The sequence below is a fragment of the Myotis myotis genome, unplaced genomic scaffold (genome assembly GCF_014108235.1).
Source record: "Myotis myotis isolate mMyoMyo1 unplaced genomic scaffold, mMyoMyo1.p scaffold_m19_p_11, whole genome shotgun sequence".
Classification (NCBI taxonomy): domain Eukaryota; kingdom Metazoa; phylum Chordata; class Mammalia; order Chiroptera; family Vespertilionidae; genus Myotis; species Myotis myotis.
The window spans coordinates 20,544,776-20,566,650 of NW_023416315.1; the positions used below are offsets into that span (position 1 = coordinate 20,544,776).

A 21,875-nucleotide genomic window follows, 5' to 3' on the forward strand; every position below is an offset into this window, starting at 1 on the left:
CTATAGGCCCGGTGCATGAATTCATGTACAGGTGGGATCTGGACGGCCTGTCCCAAAGGGGGCCAATCAGGCTGGTTGATGGTGGGGGAAGGGGACGTGGGAGATTGGCTGTCCGGCCCCGCCCCCAATGGGGGGGTGGTGCTTGGGGGCGGGGTCAGCCGGGGAGAGAGGCCACTGGTGGTTGGGGACCATTAGAGGCCCCCTGATCGGGCTGGTTGGCCTCCCTAATGTGTGTCCTAGCGACTGGTTGTTCTGGTCATTCCGTTGTTCCAGTCACTTGGCTTTTATATAGATAGACTAGAGACCCAGAGCACGAAATCATGTGGGTAGGGTCCCTAGGCCTAGCCTGCGATCAGGACCACCTTCTGCCCACTTGCCAGTCCCCAGGCCAAATGCTGCCTCTGCCACCAGGGCGGGTAGGTCGCAGGCATGCCCCGCAGCTTCCATCAGCGCCATAAGCCCCAGCAGCAGCAGCGCCCAAGTGAGCGGCCCTGAGCAGGCAGCGTGTTCCATCAGTGGCCGGCCCGGCACATGTGCATAGAGATAAAGTCACCAGTGCCCGCTTCCCACCAGCCTGAGCCCCTGAGCAGCCGGGGATGAGCTGGGGATCCCAACAGCTTGACAGCCAGCCCGGTCTTCATGCCACCCACCCCAGTTCCCCCGTTGGCTGATCCATCGGAGCCTGCAGGCTGGGTGGAGAAACTCAGAGGTCAGTTGTCCCACCCCGTCACCACCCGCCCGCTTCCCTATGGTTTCCCGTTCGCCTGCAGGCGGGAGTGGAGGGTGAGGGAGGGGAGGGACTGAAAGGTGGTCAATGCAACCTCATGGAGACTGGTCGAGCGGTCATTCTAGTCATTATGCTTATGGTCCCTGGCCTTTTATATATAGAATGTTGTGTGTTGCAGGATACACAGAAATGAATCCACCACAATCTTTGCTTTAAGGACTTAAAGCCCCAGAAGGAGAGACAAACACCGGGTAACTATCATACAAGGTCTGATAGAGTAAGTGCCATCTTGTTTTAAGGTCTGACTTGACACTATAGGTCAGCGAACCTATGACACGCGTGTCAGAGGTGACACGCAAACTCATTTTTTTGGTTGATCTTTCTTTGTTAAATGGCATTTAAATATATAAAATAAATATCAAAAATATAAATCTTTGTTTTACTATGGTTGCAAATATCAAAAAATTTCTATATGTGACACGGCACCAGAGTTAAGTTAGGGTTTTTCAAAATGCTGACACGCCGAGCTCAAAAGGTTCACCATCACTGCTACAGGTCTTACAGACTGGATTCAAGTCACTAGAACCATTCCTGCTACATGCAGGAAATGATCACATCCTAGAGAAGGTGGGATCCAGGACATCGGAGGCCAAAATTAGAATTCTGTACAGCACTTCGAGCCCTCTGGAGGGCCTGTGGTGGTTTTTCTATTCTAATGAGAAGGGGGGAATTATCCCTGTGTCCAGAACTTGAGATTTCATGGGGACGTCGGAGGCCTGCCCGAAAGGACCCTGGAATTCTGATCTGGAGTGAACAGGCCGTGGAGCAGCTTTAAGTGCACTGACATATAGCTGGACTTGTGCTGTCGAAACCAGGTGACGAACAAGTAGTCGGGGAGCTGTTTCTTTAGGGAAGAAACAGAATCAGTGCCCAAGAAGAAATTGTAGGCATTGAAAAGGAGGTAATGTTTTCCACCCAAGGGCACCCAGTTGGAGACTGGTCTGGGCTGGCTCTCATTTCATAACCTCTCAACACATGTGTGTAGTCAAGGCTGAATTTAAAACCTATACTGTGAACCTTAGGAAAATAAACCACATTAAACAAGCACAAATTGAAAATATTACACAAGAGATTTCACAGGAAATTGGTCCAAATTTAGCCTCGCTCTTTATGTATTTAAGCCTCTTATTCGTCGCTTAGAACTTTATATCAGGATTTTAATATGAGTCTGCCCTTTCCCCCACCCTCCTTCTCCCCCTCACCCCTGCCCTGGTCTACCTCCACAATGGCCTGCTTAGTTTTACAAAACTTATTTTTTTTAACTCCCCAAGAATCCTGCTACCTTTGGCCTGCTCCTTCAGAGCTCATTAACACATGTTCCAAACAGTGCGCTGATGACGCACAGCATCCATGGGTAGGTGAGGTCGAACATATACCTAAAAATTCACTGTGGGACCAAGGACAAGCTTCGTTTCTCCCTAAAAGTTGTGACTCCTGCAGAAAGTGCCCTGTGCCAGCAGACTCAGACTCGGGTTTACTGAAAAGATGACAGCAATCGGGACCAATGTCTTTCCCAGCAACATCTCAGCATCTTGCAGTCTCATTTAGAATGCCCTCCCACTGCTGACCTTCCTTCCATAGCTTTCTTTTTCATTTTGTTGTATTGTACTTTCGGTATGGCTCCACAAATCCCCCCCCCCCTTTTTTTTGATTAAAGCCAAGTGTAGATAAACAACTGAATTATTTAAAATCCTATGGATTTGATGATCCACCTTTTACAATAACATTTGACATGATCTTATGTTATCATTGTGTGGTCACAGAGCAGGAGGATGACTGCCAGAAGCAATGGCTGGACCACTCTCTCCCCTTCAGTCTGATTTTTGCCACCAGGAATGCCCTCTCATGCCAGGCTGCTGCCAGCTGGGAAAAGTGATCCCAAACTAGAAGTTCTTTTTGTGGGATGGACAAACATGCCCAAATACCACGCTGGGACACCCCATTCTTTCCCACTGGTGGCTACCAGCCAGAATGTGATTATTAATGACGCTTGCCTACAAACCACTTTTTAGAAGGCTTATTAAATTAAAACTTGGTTTGTATTTTGATTGGAACTTTTTAATCATTTCAAAGTCTGAGACGCATGATTTGTCTTATCACACTAAAGGAAAATGCTTGCTGGTGAGTGTGCCTACATTATCTGCCCGGTTTGCTTCTTCCTTATCATTCTCTCCTTATGATGGAAGTTCTAAAGTGATGAAAGAGCTGAATAAGCCATGGGAAGAGCTTAATGTTCCACAGCAGCTGGGGAGGGGCAGGGTTGTCAGGGGCTGCAAGGACAATCACCCTCTTGCTTTTACTTGGGTAGAACTGCAGGAAAATGTTTTATAGTTTTTATTATTTTACGAAGATTATGAGAACATCCTGCTCCCTCCCAGAGATCTGAGCTGTTTGGGGAACTCTCTGCTTCCTCCCCTCCCTACCTGCTGTAGCAGCCCCTGTGCTTACCTGTGCGTCTTTCATCAGGACCAGAGAGGCACCTGAATTTGGAAGACACCCAACCCAAGTTCTGACCAACAAGGCTGACACCACAAACAGCAGGAGCCATGGGAGGTGTCACTTCACATCAACAGGGGTGTGGCCAGGAGAATTGCTTCCATGTTCTGGTTGATTTAAAATATCAAGGGAATCAAGGTGATATAGTGATTTGAAGAGCCCATTAAGTAAAAGAAAACCCAGGATGGTTCACTCTGAATCCAAAAAAATACAAAGTTCCTAAGATGTGATTATTCAAACTAAGGGAGGGGAGACAATAAAAACCCTTTGCATCTATTATATACGGAGGGGCAAACACACTTCCCTGAAAGCAAATTTGAAATTTTCAGATGTTTGAATACATGTTAGTGTAGTCCCACCTCCACAGGTATGTGCAGCCTACAGCCCGCTACTCAGTGGCAGCCTCACACAGGTATATGTCGGCTTGCTTTTGTCATCTGAGCGGGCTCTCACTCTGGGTGGTCATCCCCATAGCCCTCGCCCCCCAACACAATTCTGGCGGTGGGCTTTACTGGATTTCTCGGGGCATTAGGTTTCTCAGAGCATCTAAACTCCAGGATTTTTCCCTTAAATCACTCAGAGCCAGAAAAGGAGGCAGAAGGATGCTTCAAAAAGAATTAAGAAAAGTTAACAGATCAAAAGAACAGTGCTGCCACATAAGTAAGCTACTTCCCTTTTCAAAAACATGTATTAGGAGAACAGCAGCTAAAACCCTGATCAGTCATGAGAATGAGCACCAGCCCGCAGGCTGAGGGGCTGAAAGGAATTAGGCACCATCCAAAAGAAAGCTCTTGGTGATTAGGCTCAGTGCCTGAAGAAACACACACACACACACACACACACACACACACACACACACACACGGGAAAACAAAACCCATCACCCTGGGGTGTCCTTCCTCAGATGAGTCACTGGAGCCCGGCCTTCAATGTTTAGGAAATGTCCTTAGCTGCTAAAAACTTCTGGAAGGCCGAGATTAAAAGCCCCACTACCTGCATGGAGTGCTGAGCCTGCTTTCCTTGTAAATTATAGGTTAGACAGCTTAATCAACAATGCCCGCATCCTTTAGAATCCAGCAGATACAAAGCAGAGTGCACAGGGCTGAGGAAAAGCCACCCTCACCTCCACTCGCCGCAAAGTGGGTTTTTTATGGCACTGCAGGCTTGCAGCCCAGGTAAACTGTATCTCTCACCACATCTTTCATCGGAAGGTACTGATAGCGGGTCTGTTGATCTAGAGTAGGCCTCTTGGCTTCCTCTCTGTACAAATGGAGAATGAAGACTAATCCACCAAACAGTTCCCAACTCCAACAAGACACCAGTTCTCCAGAGAATAATTTTACTTTTATTCTTAGCTTTGTTCTCCAATGCTTTTATCTGACTCTCTGTTCCTGTTGAATAAATGGGGAATAGAGTGATAGATTTCAAAAAAAAAAATCACAATTCTTTTGGCAAAGTTAATAGGTCCCTAGAGATACGAAGACACATGTATTACTTTCCTAGGGCTGTCGGAACTACTTGCCATGAACAGGGTGGTTGAAAAACAACAGAAAAGTATTCTCTCAATGTTCTGGAGGTCAGAAGGCTGAAATCAGGTGTGCAGGGCTGGTTTTCCCGAGGCTCTGTGCCCCATGCTTCTCTCCCAGTTTCATGCAGTTGCCAGAGAACCCTGTCTTTCCTTGATCTCAAGAGGCATCACTCCAACCCCTGCCTCTGCCATCACATGGCCACTTGTGAGGAACTCGCTTGGTCTATGCCCGCCCTAATCCATATAACCTCATCATAACTTGAATACATCTGCAGAGATCCAATTTCCAAATAAGGTCACCTTCCGAGGCCCCGGGGTTAGGGCTTCAACATATCTTTTTAGGGGGAGGTGCAATTTGACTCAGAATAACATATACACAGTAGTTAAAGATGGACATAACTGGGCATTGCCCATAGACAGGACAAGCTGAGCCTGAAGTAAGGGGTTGTCCCAGGGGGCGAGCGCAGAGGAGGCTTCCAAGGAGGCAGCCATCATATTCCTCTAGGGATAGATGCAGAGAGGTTAGACTTCAGTAAAGGTGAAATGGCGGAGAAAGAAAAATAATAGCAAAATCTGGAGAGCTTAACTTACACGGAGAAAGAGGGCAGGTCTGCAGATTAAAGGTAGAGGGGCCAAGGCAAAGGCATGTGGGGTTCTGGGTCTGTGGCCGCTGCCTCTGTGGCCCGCCTGTGTCCCAGGGCCTCAGCCTGGCGATCACAGTGTTGGAGTACCCTGCCTAGAAAAGTGAACGGAAACAACGCACCATCCTTTGTTGTTGCTCTTCCTTTTCCTGAGAGATTAAAATGTACAGGTTCCCATGAAGTCTTAGTGTTTTTCTTTTGACAATTTTCTTCCCTCCCATCAACTAAAAGTTCTTTCATGTTTTAGTCCCCAGAAACCCCCTTCATTTCAGAAACCAGAGCGCGTTTCTCCGATCTCATTTACCAGTACTTGCCACAATGGCGATGGTGGCGCTAGTTCAACAGGAAACCTGTCAAGATGGTCCTACATATGCCTGCCCAGGAATTCACTTCTAAGACAGTACGTGGAGAGAAAGGAATCTTCCAACTCTGGAGTTTTCAAACTTTGGCCTTGCTAGAGAACTTCATTCAAACAGTTGCTTATGCAGAAACTCAACGAAATAAACTATGCGGAGCTGCTCTGGGTGAGGCACTTTGGGAGATGGGGTGCCCTGCTGGCTGATCTCCATGTTCCTTCATTTTTAAAAAATGTTTTTTATTGATTTTTGAGAGAGAGAGGAAGGGAGAGGGATAGAGAGACAGCAATATATATGAGAGAGAAACATCAACTGGCTGCCTCCTGTACACACCCTACTGGGGATGTGCCCTGACAGGGAATCAAGCCAGTGACGTCTTGGTTCATGAGTCAACGCTCAACCACTGAACAACACTGGTGTGGCACGTCCCCTCATTTCTGACAGCCCCCAAACAGGCTCAATAGATACCAGGTTAATAGATTCTAGTTGCCCTTATTCTAGTAATTCATCTTTATAACATGGCACATGGGCCTCACATCGTAACATGCTGGGGGAACCCTGCTCATCTCTTATACCAGGCAGTTATGTGTTTTTTAAAAGAAAAAATCTCTGTGCAGCTGAGAAAACAACTGTTTCCTGACTGTTGTCATATGTCAGACTGTGACGTCAGCACCTCTCCCTCAGGGTCTGCCATCTAATGTGACTCTAGGCTCTGATAGCACCCTGTTCCCTTTGGAAGCTCCCCCCACCCTAGAACTCACCACACACCTCATTTTGGAACAAGTAATAGAATTTGCAAGCTCTTTTCATTGCTTGACTATAGAAAAGGGCCTAAAATTAAGTCAATTAATGGAGAGGCGGCTTTTAATAGAAGAAACATCAGGCCCATCACTATAAAAACTGATGTAACAATTAGACTTTGGAAAATCCCCAGCTTTCCAGAGAAATCCATTATGGAAATATGAAGGATCAAATGCTTTCTATAGAAATACCATTAAAATAAGCACTTGCTGAGACTATAAAAGATGCAGTCCAGCAGGCTCTCTGAATAAAAAGGTAACAAAGAAACTAAGGACTGATATAAACAATCCACTCCACAGGGCCTCCTGAAATCGTGATTCCTTGCGAAGGTTACCCTGAAATGGAACAAATTAAGGTTCCATCTTTATGAAACTCCATGCCAAGGGAGGCCACTTTCCTGGCCTATCTCTACCCCAAATTCCTAGAACAAGTGAAAATTGAAAAAGCAGCAATTCCACACTTGCAGAAAATCTGATCTGAAGACAGCTTTTACTCCTACTGATGAAATTCAGGGTTCTTTTCCTTTATAGACTGCACTGCCATCTTGTATGCAAACGCAGACAGGCATGCAGCTTTGTCGAATTCTCCCTCTAAACAGTGTTCCTACATATAAATCCAGGACCACAAATGCCTGGAAACCACTCCAGTGAAACTTTCACTTGCATCTTAGGTATACAGGCGCATTCACCCAAGGAACCCATTTAATGAAAGTGTAATAACAAAAGAAGTCTCTTTTTAGGGATTCTTGGCACTTCCCCCATTTGGGCTCCACATCTGGGAGAACGTGGGTAGCCAGTTGCCTCCATTCCTGACCAACGGAGGGATATTGTTGTTACACACACGGTGTCTCCCCTCATGCCCAGCAAGGTTTCACTGGTCCTGCCTGACCCTGTCTAGGAATCCCATTGGCTTTGGGATGGAGGACAGACTGGGCATCTGTGGAGACAAAACCGACCTTCACGGTGTTGGGTCTGACGCGTCTACATCAGGACGTTGGGGTTTTGTTTTGTTTTTCCTTCTTCTGATTCAGCAGCTTTTGTTACAAACACCCAACCTGGGAGGAAGAGGTTAAAGGGAGAGGACAGACACCCACACTTAAGGGTGTGTGCTGTTCTCTTTAAGCACCCACAGGCCTGTGACTGTTACAGACCTTGGCAAGGAACCAACAAAGTCTTGTGGGAAAAATAATGTCTAGAAGAATGTGTGCCATGCTCTATTCTCTGTAATGACTTGGTGGGCCGTTCTGCCAGGCCCAGCTTCTGCCATGGGCTCTCTGCTGGTTCCAAACACCTGGCCACAGTCTACCTGAGATCCCTGAGAAGGGTGTGGGGGATGCCTGTGGCAGTTATTTCAAAATGATAAGGCAAAGGGAGAGGAAACAGTACAGAATCTGGAACCTGGAGAGTTTGTGTGCACAGAGGCAAACAAGTCAGGAAAACATGACGTTAGGGTTGTGACTATTCTGCCTCCTGAATAGCCCTGCTGCTTTTCCATTGGTTGTTCCTCTTGTTCGTCTTCATTTCCATCTCATGCCTTTTCAAGCCCAGCCTCTCAATGAAGTTCCATCTCATTATTTATTTTTTATGTTTAATTAAAGAAATGCAAGAAAGAACTCTCATCTCAAACTTGAGAAAAAAGAAAGAACTCTTGTCTCCAGACTTGAGAAAAGCCAAGAATCCCGGCATCCAATCAAAAAGCTTTACGTGCCGGTGCTCATTCATGCCGGTTCTGTATTTGATGAACTCTTCATTCAGTTTGCAGCTCAATGTGTAGGAAACCCAATGAAGTGAACCAAGAGCAGGATGTCGTCCAAACATGTTGAAGCACTTGTGGGTGAGTGCTCGGTCCTTTGTGCTCCTCGGCTCCTGTGAGAAGCCTCTGTCTCAGGCAGGCTCCAAACTGCCAACTCAACGAAGCAAATAATAATTATTCCTAATGGCAATAATAATTATGGAACGCGGTGGACCCAATATGAGGTTTGTCTGTGGCTTCAGTGGGACAGCCAAAGTTTCACACACATTGTTTAAGAAAAATCTCTCTCTCTCTCTCCTCCCGCCTCTCTGCCTCTCCCTCTTTCTCTCTCTCTCTTTCACACAAACACGCGCACATTTGCCAAAAGAGATCTGGACAAACTCACTCCTCTGGTTCCCTGCAAAGAGCTTGACTACAGAGCTAAATTAAATAAATAGCAACTATCCACCCAGTGAGCGGGGATTGGGACATGTCTAGTAGTTGACACCACACACACACACACACACACACACACACCTCATTTCCCTTTTAGTTAAACATTTTAAACTTTCTCCAATTCCAGACTTTTAGCCAGAGCTATGGCGAAATGACAGACATGAATAATTTGATACATTCTTCCTTTCCTTCTAGGAGAGATGAAAGGAAAGAGAGAGGGGAAGAGGGAAGAGGGAAGGAAGGAACCTCAGATCAGTGCCCTCCCATCCCCATTCCCTGCAGCTGTAAGTCAGAATCTCCTGGGGATGGAAGCCTTCCTTGGTGAAGCTCCAAGCCCCTGGTCAGTGCCACACAGCCGTTTACCATGAAATAGTCTCCCTCCTCCACCTGAGCTATGCCCCTCCCCCACACCAGGATTTGGCTGTCTCCACCCTCCTGGGATATCAGCATTAACACTTCAGTATCTCCCCTCACATACCAATGATGCCAAGGTGTCAGAGAAATAAAAAGTAGCTCCTCCTGAAAACATAATCCATCAACCAAATGGTCATTTTCTAGATAATGAGGAACTGTTTCAACTTTATGAAAACTAGGTAAAGGGGCTAATCTGAATCTACATGAGTTTTCTTTTTCTTTCTCTTTTCTTTTCTTTATTTATTTTTAATCATCACCTGAGAATATGGTTACTACGACTATTCTTTAAATGTGGTTTCAAGGTGCTGGTACAGTTTATTGTCATGTAAGAGGCCAGTTATAAGGGGCGTTATGAACACCATGTTATGTGGAATACACAGAATACATCTGGCAAAATTCTTCAAGGGTTTTGAATAACATTATATACATTGTCAAATGGCCTAAATCATGTTTTAGTAAAGCAAAATATTATGAAATGTGTGCACACAAACACACATAGAGACAATTTTCATTTGGATGCTGATGTTAAAATTTTCCAGTCTTATGAAATAGTACAGTTTATTTCGCATCATTTAAAGAATTCATTCTTTCAATGTTTTAGAGAGACTATACTTTGGAATGTGCATTTATAAAACTGCATTTTTGTTTTGTTTTTGTCATTAACAATATGACCTGACTCAACACTGGGCTACAGAAAGGCATTAGAGGTAGATGTTGGTTTCACTGAGTTTGCAGGTTTATCAAAATGGCTCCCCCCATACTAGTCAAACAGTACTGAAGTGGAAGTAGCCCGTTCTTCTTCAATTAAGCACTCTACTGCTTCTCTCTTCAGGTACTCAATTTGAGCAAGACATTGGGAAAAGTGAGGGGAAATGCCACACTATGCAGTGATCCCTGAAAGTCTGCCAAATGCTTGGCCTCCGGCTCCTACAGGTTCTGAGAATGACATTTTATATTTGACAAGTGTTCAGTGGCCTGGTGACTTGGGGATGGGTGTCTGTTGTTGCATTACCATTATGATTATTTGTGTAGAAAATGTTTATGGGTTCTATGGACTGAACATAATAAATTGAAGGTCAGCTGTAGAATGCTATGCATTTGGCTTGTGAATTACCACATCTGAACCAATATCTGGTTCATTTCTGGCATTTCAAAGATGTTTGGGGCCATCTGTTCTCTACAAAGATCTGCACCCCAGCAAAAGCAACCCTAGCACATTCCGGCATGTCTCTACCCCACACTCACAAGGGTCCTATCATTTTACAGACTTTACCGGCCTATTTACCAGCCAAAATACACTTTGCCAAAGGGGGAAAAACTATAAAACTCCAAATTCTTTTAAATGTGTCTGGTGCCATTAAGAATGTTTATTACTCTACAAGAATTTTATGTTGATCTTTACCAAAAGCACAACATACTTGGCAACTAGATTACTAGATTTCCTGCTAAATGTGAATATATCTATTTTATGGAATTTATTCTTTTATAATTTATATGAGCTAAGCAGTGTGGAGTGTTAGTGATGATAAGGAAACAAAGTTGTTCCCAAAGCTAGAAGAGGGCACTTACTAGACAATCTAGTTTCATTCTTTCTTTTATTTTTTTTTAATTAAATCTTTATTGTTCAGATTATTACATTTGTTCCTCTTTTTTCCCCCCATAACTCCCCTCCTCCCAGTTCCTGCCCCACCCTCTGCCCTCACTCCCCACCCACTGTCCTCATTCATAGGTGCATGATTTTTGTCCAGTCTCTTCCCGCATCTCCCACACCCCTTTCCCCACCAAGAATAGCCAGTCCATTCCCTTTGTATGTCTCTGATTCTATTATGATCACCAGATTATTTATTCACTTGATTCTTAGATTCACTTGTTGATAGATGCATGTTTGTTGTTCATAATTTGTATCTTTACCTTTTTCTTCTTCTTACTCTTCTTAAAGGATACCTTATAAGATAGGAAAGTAGGGCCCATTTAGGTGAAGGGGCCTATTTAAAGTCCCAGAGCTTCTGAGCAGTACAGGCGTAACCGCCAGTCCCAACTTCCCATCTCTCCATCAGTGGCTTTGTACTGACTCATTGAAATAGGATTCCGCGAACAAGGACTGCCTTTACTAGTACATCCAAAATCCAAGACCAAATTTGCTATTTATATGATATTCTCATCCAACCAATGGTAAAACATCCATAGAGTTTGCATAAACCTTAACTAAATACTCATAAGAAAGAATATAAAAAATGGTAGTACAGAAAATCCATTTGGTCTAATATAATTGAAAAACACATGAGGAAACTGTTGAATCAATGATCTTTTGACTCCCCAAATGTCCAATTATATGAACACGTTGTATATGCCATGGGTACCATGGCCCATCTGCAAATTCTAAAACAGTCCTCTCTTAACTCAGAACCTACTTGTCAATCAGTTCATAGAGAGTTATTTGAACTTTGTGAGACATATAGTACTTAGGAATATGCAAGCTACAGATAATCAGAAATGCCCGCTGGGACACTGCCAGATTACTTGGACGTGCTCAGTCTCCCAAAGAGCAAAGTATACTCCCCCTTCCAAAGGGCCAGTTCTATTTTATCAAGTTCATTTCTCTGGACATGCCCACCTTGCAGAGCACTACACACAGGAATCATTTTTCCATGTTAATATCCCTTTTGGAATTCTTCAAGGAATGGCTACACTTAGTCCTGGGATTCTCTCTAAACACCACACCATGAGCCATGTAAACCTATAGTGGTGAGCCAGCTGGGCATTCATGCTTCTGTCCCTGAAAACAGAAGTTACCCAGCCAATCCCCATAGAGGAACTATGACAAGTACAGAAAGGTACAGTTAATTATTGCATTTTTTATTTTGGGAAATATATACCCTCAACTCTCAATGTTTAGTTATATGGCACCTATCCAAGGCTTATCCCTAGGAAGATGCTAAATATTGATGTAAGCTAAAGCCCTGTTTTTCAGCTCTTCCACAAAGTAGACTACCCCCCCCAAATAATAATAATGCCAGAATAGAAGATAGTAGATTGTATTTTCCCATAGACTTGTGTCTGGCAAGATCATTGTCCATGTTTCTTGCACTGGATTTATTTTACATCTTTTAATATTATGCTATTGTTTTTGTAGTTATATCTCTAACAAAAGCCACTTTTAGCAAAGTGAGCATAAAAGAACAATTTCTTGATAAGTTTAGTGCACAGGTGGAAGTGACACATGGTCTGTATGTAGAACTAAGCTCCCAAAGTAGCTCCCAAGGTCACATTCATTGAGAGAGTACGGTGTGGGTAGCCTGGCTTCTAGTTCTGGCTCTTGTCATTATCGTTATGACCCAGGGCAAGTTACTTCCTCTCTGAACATCACTTTACTGAACTATAAAATGGGCAAGGTCAACAGAATTATAAAGTTGTTGATATTCACATAGGAATAGGAGTTGAGCCTGGAATTCAGGTCTCTCTGGCTTCTTTTGCGGGAAACCCTCTCTTTGACTGGCTTCCACTTCCCAAGCATTTCCAAGTCCTACACTGTTCTTCACCTACTGGGTATGCGAACACATCCTGGAGCTCAGATAATCCAGAACTCATACTAAACTCAGCTCTTGGATGAAAACAAACCAAGAGGAAAAAATAAATGTGAGAAAGAAAAGAAGCTTTGAATGAGGGTACTGTTGCTGGGACTGACTTGTGGTCAGCTGGCTAACCCTATCCTATATAGGTAAAGGAACTGGGGCTTAGAGAAGCTGAGTACTTGGCCAAGGTTATAAACCTTTTTAAATAGCAGAGCCCGGACTATCCTAAATCCATGACATCTGAACCCTTGGCTAATATTTTTCTAAGACTCTGCTCTGACCTGTCATGGTTTGGCTCTGAGCAGGCTGTTGTTTTCCAGGTTTATTTTTTCAATATTCTGCACAAAAGAGTAAGTATTTAGAGTTATGAAAGACATAAACTAAATAATCATGGGCTCTTTGCTCTAGAAGCAGACCCTCTTCCCCTCTTCTGTGCTTATCTGTTCTAAAAATGGGCGAAGGGGTTATGCACAGAAACACTTGTATGGAAGATTCTGGAAATTTGTGTGTTCATAAGATAAAATCTTCCTCCAAGAGGAGGTCATAGGCAAAATCACCTATCCACAGAATAAGCCTGGAAGTCACACTTCATTTGGTAGGGCACAGTGTCTTCCTAAAAACCAAGAAGCCAAATGTGGAGCAGAAAGGGCAGTGACTCTCAAGAGACATATGAAAACATGCTCAAAGTCACTAATCATCGGAGAGATGCAAATCAAAACAACAATGAGGTACCATCTCTCACCTGTCAGACTGGCTATCATCAACAAATCAACAAACGACAAGTGCTGGAGAGGATGTGGAGAAAAAGGAACACTTGTGCACTGCTGATGGGAATGCAGACTGGTGCAGCCACTATGGAAGACAGTATGGAGTTTCCTCAAAAAACTGAAAATGGAACTCCCATTTGACCCTGTGATCCCACTTCTAGGAATATATCCCAAGAAACCAGAAACACCAATCAGAAAGGATATATGCACCCCTATGTTCATAGCAGCACAATTCACCATAGCTAAGATCTGGAAACAGCCTAAGTGCCCATCAGTAGATGAATGGATTAGAAAACTGTGGTACATCTACATGATGGAATACTATGCTGCTCTAAAAAGGAAGGAACTCTTACCATTTGCAACGGCATGGATGGAACTGGAGAGCATTATGCTAAGTGAAATAAGCCAGTCAATGAAGGAAAAATACCACATGATCTCACTCATTCATGGATAATAGAGACCATTATAAACTTTTGAACAATAATAGATACAGAGGCAGAGCTGCCTCAAACAGATTGTCAAACTGCAGCGGGAAGGCCGGGGAGGGTGGTGGAGGGGCAGGAGGGAGGGGGGTAAGAGATCAACCGAAGGACTTGTATGCATGCATTTAAGCATAACCAATGGACATAAGACACTGGGGGATAGGGGAGGCTAGGGGACTGTCTAGGGTGGGGGAGAAAAATGGACACATATGTAATACCCTTTGTATTACTTTAAGCAATAATAAAATAATAATAATAATAATAATAATAATAATAATAATAAAAAGAAAGGGCAGTGACTCTCTGAGGTGACTTTGGTTTTCTTAAAAATGAGGGAATTTGGCCAGAAGATCTCCCAGGTACAGACTCAATCTCTGTATTCAAGTGCTCATGACAATCCCCAATTTCCCTTCCTTGAGGGCTAGGGAACTATAATATATTTCTCCTGAAGGACTGAAGTATCTGCTGGCAACTCTGAGTGTCCACCTCTGCCCTTGACAGCCCTGCAGGTGTGTGAAAGCACAGGTGCATTTCAAACTGTAACCGGATACAGTGAGCATTAGCCAACTCATGTTTGTATATGATTCTCCTAAATGGTCAGACATACTTATGTGCCTTCCATGGCGCTGGGGTTTCCATGGGCAGGAGCACAGGGAAAACATCTGCTTTGGAGTCCAATAGACCTACTTTCAAAACTCTGCTCATCTCCCTGGCTGAATGACTATGGACAAGTTACTTCTCTTCTTTGGGCAATAAAACTGGAGTACATAATGGCTACCTCTCTGGGCTCTTGGAGAATTATAGGAAACAACATGCAAAGCTAGATGAGTGCCTGGCAAGAAGTAGATGTTGGATAAAGGTTAGTTTCCTTCCCTTCAGTATCAGCCTGCTAATCAAGGGGTTTTTCTAACAAAAATCTTGAGCCATTGAGGAGTGACATCTGATTCTTTCTCCCAAAGAGACTAGCTGTTATGGAATAAATGTTCGGAGGTGGGAGCCTTTGGGGGGTAATTAGGTTTAGATGAGGTCATGAGAGTGAAGCTCCTATAATGGGATTAGTGTCCTTATAAGAACAGGAAGAGACACCAAAGCTCACATATTCTCCTTCTCTCTCTCCTACACACACACACACACACACACACACACACACACACACACACCCCAGGTGAATACACAAGAAGATGGCAGCCCTCTACAAGGGAAGAAGAGAGCCCTCACCAAGAACTGAATCTCCTGGTACCTTGACCTTGGGCTTTCAAGCTTTCAGAACTATGAGAAACAAATGTCTGTTGTTAAAGCCACTGGGTCTATGGTATTTTGCTATAGAAGTCTGAGCTAAGACGCCAGCCTTGCTGTGTTCCAGGTGAGGAGCTGAGACACGAAGATACCAGCCTTACCCGTGGGATCAGAGGCAAAGCCATATTCAGAGAGGAGAGCAGGGGTATTTTTCTGCTTCTTGGAATACATGTCTATGTGCTCTGCTGTTCTGGCGCTGTCCCCTTCATCTGGCCACAATACCATGTGGTATTACAACTTTTGAATGTTAAGAAACCTTATATTTCCTCAAGTATCAGTACTTAATGTTTTGTTCCACACATAAAACTCTGTGAGTGGAAGGCTGTTGGCCCCCTTGTCAGAGGTAATTCTCAAGGCTCTGCATGGGATTTAACGGGAGCCATATGGTTAAGTCCATCAACCCTCCCAGAAAGCATCCCCCTGAAGGGCCCTCGTAAATGTTCTCAGTGCTGCGAAAGATCCAGCAACTTTCTAACAATAAAGCAATGTTCATAGTCATGATATTCAACAAAACATAAAGCAGGAAATAATGGCTTCTCGTCTGAATTACTCAAAGAGGGCTTCAAGCTGCCCTGGGGAATGGCCATGGGCCAGTGATGACCTGGGACCTGCTGGCCTGTTGACTCCGCAGGAAGAAGGCTGGCCTGAATGTCACTTGCATTAGCTTGTGGTAGGCAGTGACAGCTGTCTTGTGGTGGGCAGTCTTCATCATGCTCTGTTGGTTTGTGGAGTTTAAGAAAACTTTTAATAATGGATTTGTACACCTATGCATTTACAGAGCAAGTACACTCTTAAACTCTAAACTGCTTATTATTTAAATCTTCTTTAAGCCATGCCTTTCTGTGATGGCATCATTTCCTGACCTCTCTCCATTCTTTTGGGCTTACTTTTTCAGAGCAACAATGACAAAGAAACCCTTGAGTCAATTTACATCCTCATCTCCACGGACAGCTCAAGCAGCAACACCAATTCATAGAACAAAACCACATGACTCTTATAGGAGAGGTTCCCTTGCTTTTAACACCAACAAGTTCTAAGATGCAATAAGATTTTCATTATTATTATTATTATTATCATCATCATTATTTTCCTCGGTCATGTCCATTGAGCTATTTTGTATGGCACATAGTGTCAGGGATTGCAAAGAGAGAAAGAAGCACAGAAAGGGTGAGAGAAAGTACAATTTATGATGAGTGTCGACTCCTTTTTATGGTTTTCATAAAAATCATATTTTATATAAATATTCTACAATATTTTATATGAATTTCTGGCTAAGTGTTAGTTCTAGAGTGCCTCGCTACAGCACCATGCAAATAGAGTTTATGGCCAAGTAGCCAATATACCCACATATCACATGGACATGTATATTTCCGGACTAATTGGTATAAAATCAGGGAGAGGTCACATATGTTCGCTGTTGAACATATTTTGAAGTTTCTAGTATATTTACTAGAATATTTCACAATGGACCAGATATATCTTCTTTCCAAATATCAGTCTTGGTAGGAACATTTGTGTATTCTGATGTTAGATGTATCACACTTCCACTGTAAACAATTACTGTCAAATAATATCCACCAATAATCTAACCAGCTTATATATTTTAATTAACATTTAAGAACATTTTAAATACAGGAAGAAAATTGATGGAATATTTTGGCAGTGGCTCCCATAACCTGTCAGAACTCAGCACTTATACCCATTCTTGCAGAACTCCACACTCCATATTATCTTCATTGCTCTCCTGAAGAATGACTGATCATGAATTACTCACTATCATTTACTCCAAAAGAGAAATAGACTTCTTCAGGGAAGCTGGGATCTATCAAGATCATAGCCACCTACTCATCTGAGTATTGGCTCCTACAGAAATGTCTCATGTGAGAGAAGACAGAGCGAGAGATAGACAGAGATAAACAGAGAGTCAGAGAAAAAAAGAATTTGCACTACCACTACCTGCTCATCTACCATTTTCCCCAGGCTTTGCTGGCTTGATACTGAATTAATGAGCCTGTTACATGATATCTAATAAAAATGACTAGAGTAGAGATCTTGGAATCTGCCACATATTTGGTCCAAGGATGAATCGATTTCATCTATATTTAACACATGCTTGTTTTCTGTCTCACTTGTCTCCCCCACAGCCCGTGCCTCACTCTTTTTTCCCATCTGGAAAACTTATCTCTTAAAATGCTGCCATCAATCAGCCAAAGACACTCTTCCCGACAGAGTGTCTGCCAGTTTGACAATGCACAAGTAGTCACTAGTTTGGGGATACCTCCCACACTCTCTAGTGCTGTGTGTTTTTCTAGCCGGCCTAACCACACAAGTGCAATTTGGGATATTTATACTTACCTCCAGCTTCTATTGGGATAACAGCACTACTTCCACAGAACTGGAAAAAGGGCACAGCAGAGCATGGAAGGGGATGGAATGAAAGTTGCCATGTTGCTTGTCTAACTACTGTTAATCTTATTTCTTCAGATTTTTGCGTTTCCAACCATTTTAGAACAATGTAGCTCAGTGCCTACTCAGAAAGTATGAAAATCAAATGCTTACTAGGATGCATACGTTGTCTCCCAAATCCATGAGAACTAACACTGCTCCCATTTCCCAGTCCTTCATGTCAGTACCACTCTCAATACATCCAAGCCTCTAAGCTTAAATACAGTCTGAAAGGAGGGGGCAGAAAGGAGAGCAAAAGTGGGGTTAGCAGCAGAAGCTGAGCACTGGTAGAAGGGGGGCAAAAGACAGGGAGTGGGAGACAGGCGGCCCCCTTCCTCTGCACAAAGTCCCAGTCGTGAACACACCCACTGGCCACGGCAAAAGGGCACTGTGCATGGGCACAGGTGGGTCCCAGCCCCTCTGGCTGGATGCAGCTTAAGCACAGAGCCTGAATGAAGACTTTCATTGCTGTTTGCTGTTTTTGTTGGCCAGTTGCCATGGCAAACATTTGCAGGTGGCTTGGCCAGATTTTGACACTTAAATATTTGAGGTTGTGATAAAAATCAGAATATTACTACAATATGGTTCTGTGCAGCCTCAAAAAAAAAAACTATCTGCAATTTCAAATGCTCATTTAAAGACACAGTCTCCAGAGGGAACTCATGTTTTAAAATAAGTACTCATTTCCTCTTTGCTGAGAGAAATAAAAGAGTCAACCATCCCCAAATGTTACCACCTAGAGTTTCATTCTGAATCCACTGTGAGATGGGTTGGCTTGTTCCTTGCTGAGCCCCCATGATCATCCGGGCAAGGTTTTGAATGGGTCACATAGAGAAAATGGAAATGACAGGATGTGTGGGTTGAAATCAACATGGTAAGCACAACAGGGAAGGATCTGAAGAAAAGAAACAGCCTCCCTCAAGTCTGGCAATGAGACAGAGTCCTAAAAGTGACAATTATCTCCTGGAACACACCAGACATACAACACCCCAGGACTGGGAATAAATGGGAAACGGAGTGGGTCAGGAGGTCACAACTATCAGAGAAACACCCCCACCCATCCAAGCATAGTGACATGGCCTAGAAATGTCACCCAACTGTACAGCCTTGGGCCAGCTAGGTAAATTATTGACAGAGTCAACACCCATCCCAGAATTTAGGGCTAACCCTTAAAAGGCTGTTTCACAAAAACCGGCATTGTACTAACAATGGCCGAATACTAAGGGCCTCCAAGAGGGTAGCTGGGGACTGGTGCAGGGAGAGGCAGAACTCCAGGGGAGAAGGAATGCTGTAAAACTGCTAGTAAACTTTCGCACATTTTATGTTTTTTCCCTTTGAAGGAAAAATAAAATAATTATAATTAGCTGGCCAATTGTGAATTGTCTGCCCAAAGCCAAGCCACTAGAGTGAAGGAGTTTCTTGAGATTTCGGCAACCCACCCCACCCTCTTAGTATATTATTATAGGTTCTTGCTTTAGATAGTGGCAACATTTGCTTCCATAGTCATCTGAGAAGAAAAGAAGTCTTTAACAGAGACAGTTGCTAATTTAGTGCTGACTTCTTCAAACAGAGGCAAGGATTCAAATGGTTGGATTCATTTCCTATTTCTTGAATGAGAAACTAAACGGACCCACAGCAAAATCACAAAATTGTCATTGCCCACAACTCTCATTTGTTAAGGTAGGTCTCCGCATGTCACAATCCACCCAGATAAGATGAAATATATGAGGCAAGGTACCCCTTCTAGAGCATTTGAAGGAGGAATAAGCCAGTGGTGTCCCCAGTACTGGCTTCTGGTCTGTTAATTCTTACAAGCATTGGAAACAAGGGGGAAAAGACACACTGACAAATTGTGGGACAACTTCTAATTTTTTTACATTACCATATCCAATATTCAATTGAATATATTCAAACTTCACTCTGATGTATATCCCAAACACAGCAGGCTCCCTTTGCTGTTTTAAACTCTGGGAACATAGAGCAACCAGTTTTCAGCATCCAACAATATAAATTTATCATAGCTCTTTGGCTTAAGTTATTATTTTCTCTTCCTAAGAACTTGAATGCTCTTAAATATTTTATTTCCTCTTCACTCTACTCTTGCGAGGGTGGAAAAAAGAGACACCATCCTCACTCTGGAGATAAGGAAGCTGAGATTCTGCATTTCTAAGAAGCTCCTGGCTAATGCCCAGGCTGCTGGTCCTCAGACTCCACTCTGAGTAGCACAGGAATAGAGCTCTCACATGATACTCAGAAGTGAGAGGTCTTTCCATCCCATAATACAAAGTGTCCGGGACCATCCTACCAATGCCTTGGGATTATCTTTTTTATGTAAATGAGAGGGAGAGGGCCTGCTTTCTTTAGCCTGTCTATTCCAGGAATGACTACGGACCAATAGAGAGAGAAGGGAGAAACTTCTTTCTACTATCCTCAAGTATTTGTCTTGAGAACTATGCTGTGGACTTTATAACACCCATAGAGTTTCCTATAGTCATCTTACAATTCACAAATCTTATTTGAAGAAACAATGATACAGAATGACTTGCTCCCCAACCCCTACCCTAAAAAGTCAGGGTCAAAGAGCATCTACCAGAGACCCTTGTCTCCCTTCTCCTATCAAAAACATCACTGTGAGCTCTAGGCAATATCACATCAGCCAGGAAAACCAACTTTTGTCTCATCTAATCCGGGCACTAGAAACGAGAAGAAAATCCAGAACCTTTCCTGAGCTCCAGCCAGGCCCCAGAAACAACAAGGAGGTCTCCTTACCCGATCTGGCGGTTGGTGGAAGGTGCTTGTGTGATGACAGAGCTGGACTGGGGTGACGGCATGGCTTGCTGAATCACAACACTGGTGTCATGGTTGGGCATCCGTGTGCTGCCAAGCTGGTGAGCTCCAGGCCCTGCCATGGCCCCACCAACTGTATTATGCATCGAGATATTCTGCCCAGAGAAGACAGAGGGGAAAGGTCAGAGGAAGCCAATGTTTTATCCTACTTTCAAACTCTCAAAGACCAAAATTGGGAATCTGGTTATGTCAACTAAATAGAGAGTTATGGCTTCTGGCAAGCCATAGGTCCATTCATCTTGTTATAACTTACAACTATGAGAAGATGAAAAATAACTATTTGCCCTAAGAGTAAAGCACATAAGAAAGTACCTTGAAGTTCACTAATCACACTGCCGCCATCCTGATGTGAGGTTTACATCAGGGACGTTTAGTGACTCAGTGTGATATATACTGCATTTGAAAATGATTTCTGCGGTATGTGCTTAATACTGTGATTTAGTGAAGAGCCCTTTGGCATTCTGCTTTGAATGACAAGCACACTGGGTTATTTTTTTTCTTTTGCAGTCAACCACTATATTTTCCCCCAGGAAATGCTACTTTTCCAAATTGTAATCTGGGTACCCATGACCCAAGCCTCAAAACTGGGAGGATGGATGATTGGAACAGACAAGGGGGTGTCTGGGATCCAATAAAACAAGAGCAACAGTTGCAACGTCTGCTATATTTCCATAAAATCAATTCATAACAATGTTATGGAATCACAGAATACAGAATGAGTGACTGTCTGTTTTCTTATTCATTATCTTTCCCTCTAGAATGTAGAATGTTTGTGTCCAAAATGCTATCCTTATGTTTGGAACATAGTAGGCATTCAGTAAATAATATATTGCATGAACAGACTAGTGAAGGAAAAAATGAGACTAAGTTGCTTGAGGGTTCTAATTTTTTTTTTTAAATATATTTTATTGATTTTTCACAGAGAGGAAGGGAGAGAGATAGAGAGAGTTAGAAACATCGATGAGAGAGAAACATCGATCCGCCGCCTCTTGCACACTCCCCCACCGGGGATGTGCCCGCAACCCAGGTACATGCCCTTGACCGGAATCGAACCCGGGACCTCTCAGTCCGCAGGCTGACGCTCTATCCACTGAGCCAAACCGGTTTCGGCAAGGGTTCTAATATTTATTTCCGATGACTTGGATAAAGGTTTTGTTTAAAATTCAAAAGTAAGGTAAAAAAAAAAATTGCTTAAAAGACAGCTCTTCCAGAAAAGAAGGTCACTGGGACAAGAGAGGATACATATTGAAGCTAGGA

At 43.4% G+C, this 21,875-nt stretch overlaps 1 protein-coding gene across 3 annotated transcripts in view; it reads right to left on the reverse strand.

Moving 5' to 3' along the window:
• CREB5 (cAMP responsive element binding protein 5) overlaps positions 1 to 21,875 on the reverse strand; it is a 398,853-nt gene that overhangs the window by 235,318 nt on the left and 141,660 nt on the right. For all 3 annotated transcript variants that reach the window (XM_036327750.1, XM_036327749.1, XM_036327751.1), the window contains exon 5: positions 20,541 to 20,713. In XM_036327750.1, the coding sequence (XP_036183643.1) occupies positions 20,541 to 20,713 (173 nt within the window). The remainder of the gene's footprint in view (positions 1 to 20,540; positions 20,714 to 21,875) is intronic.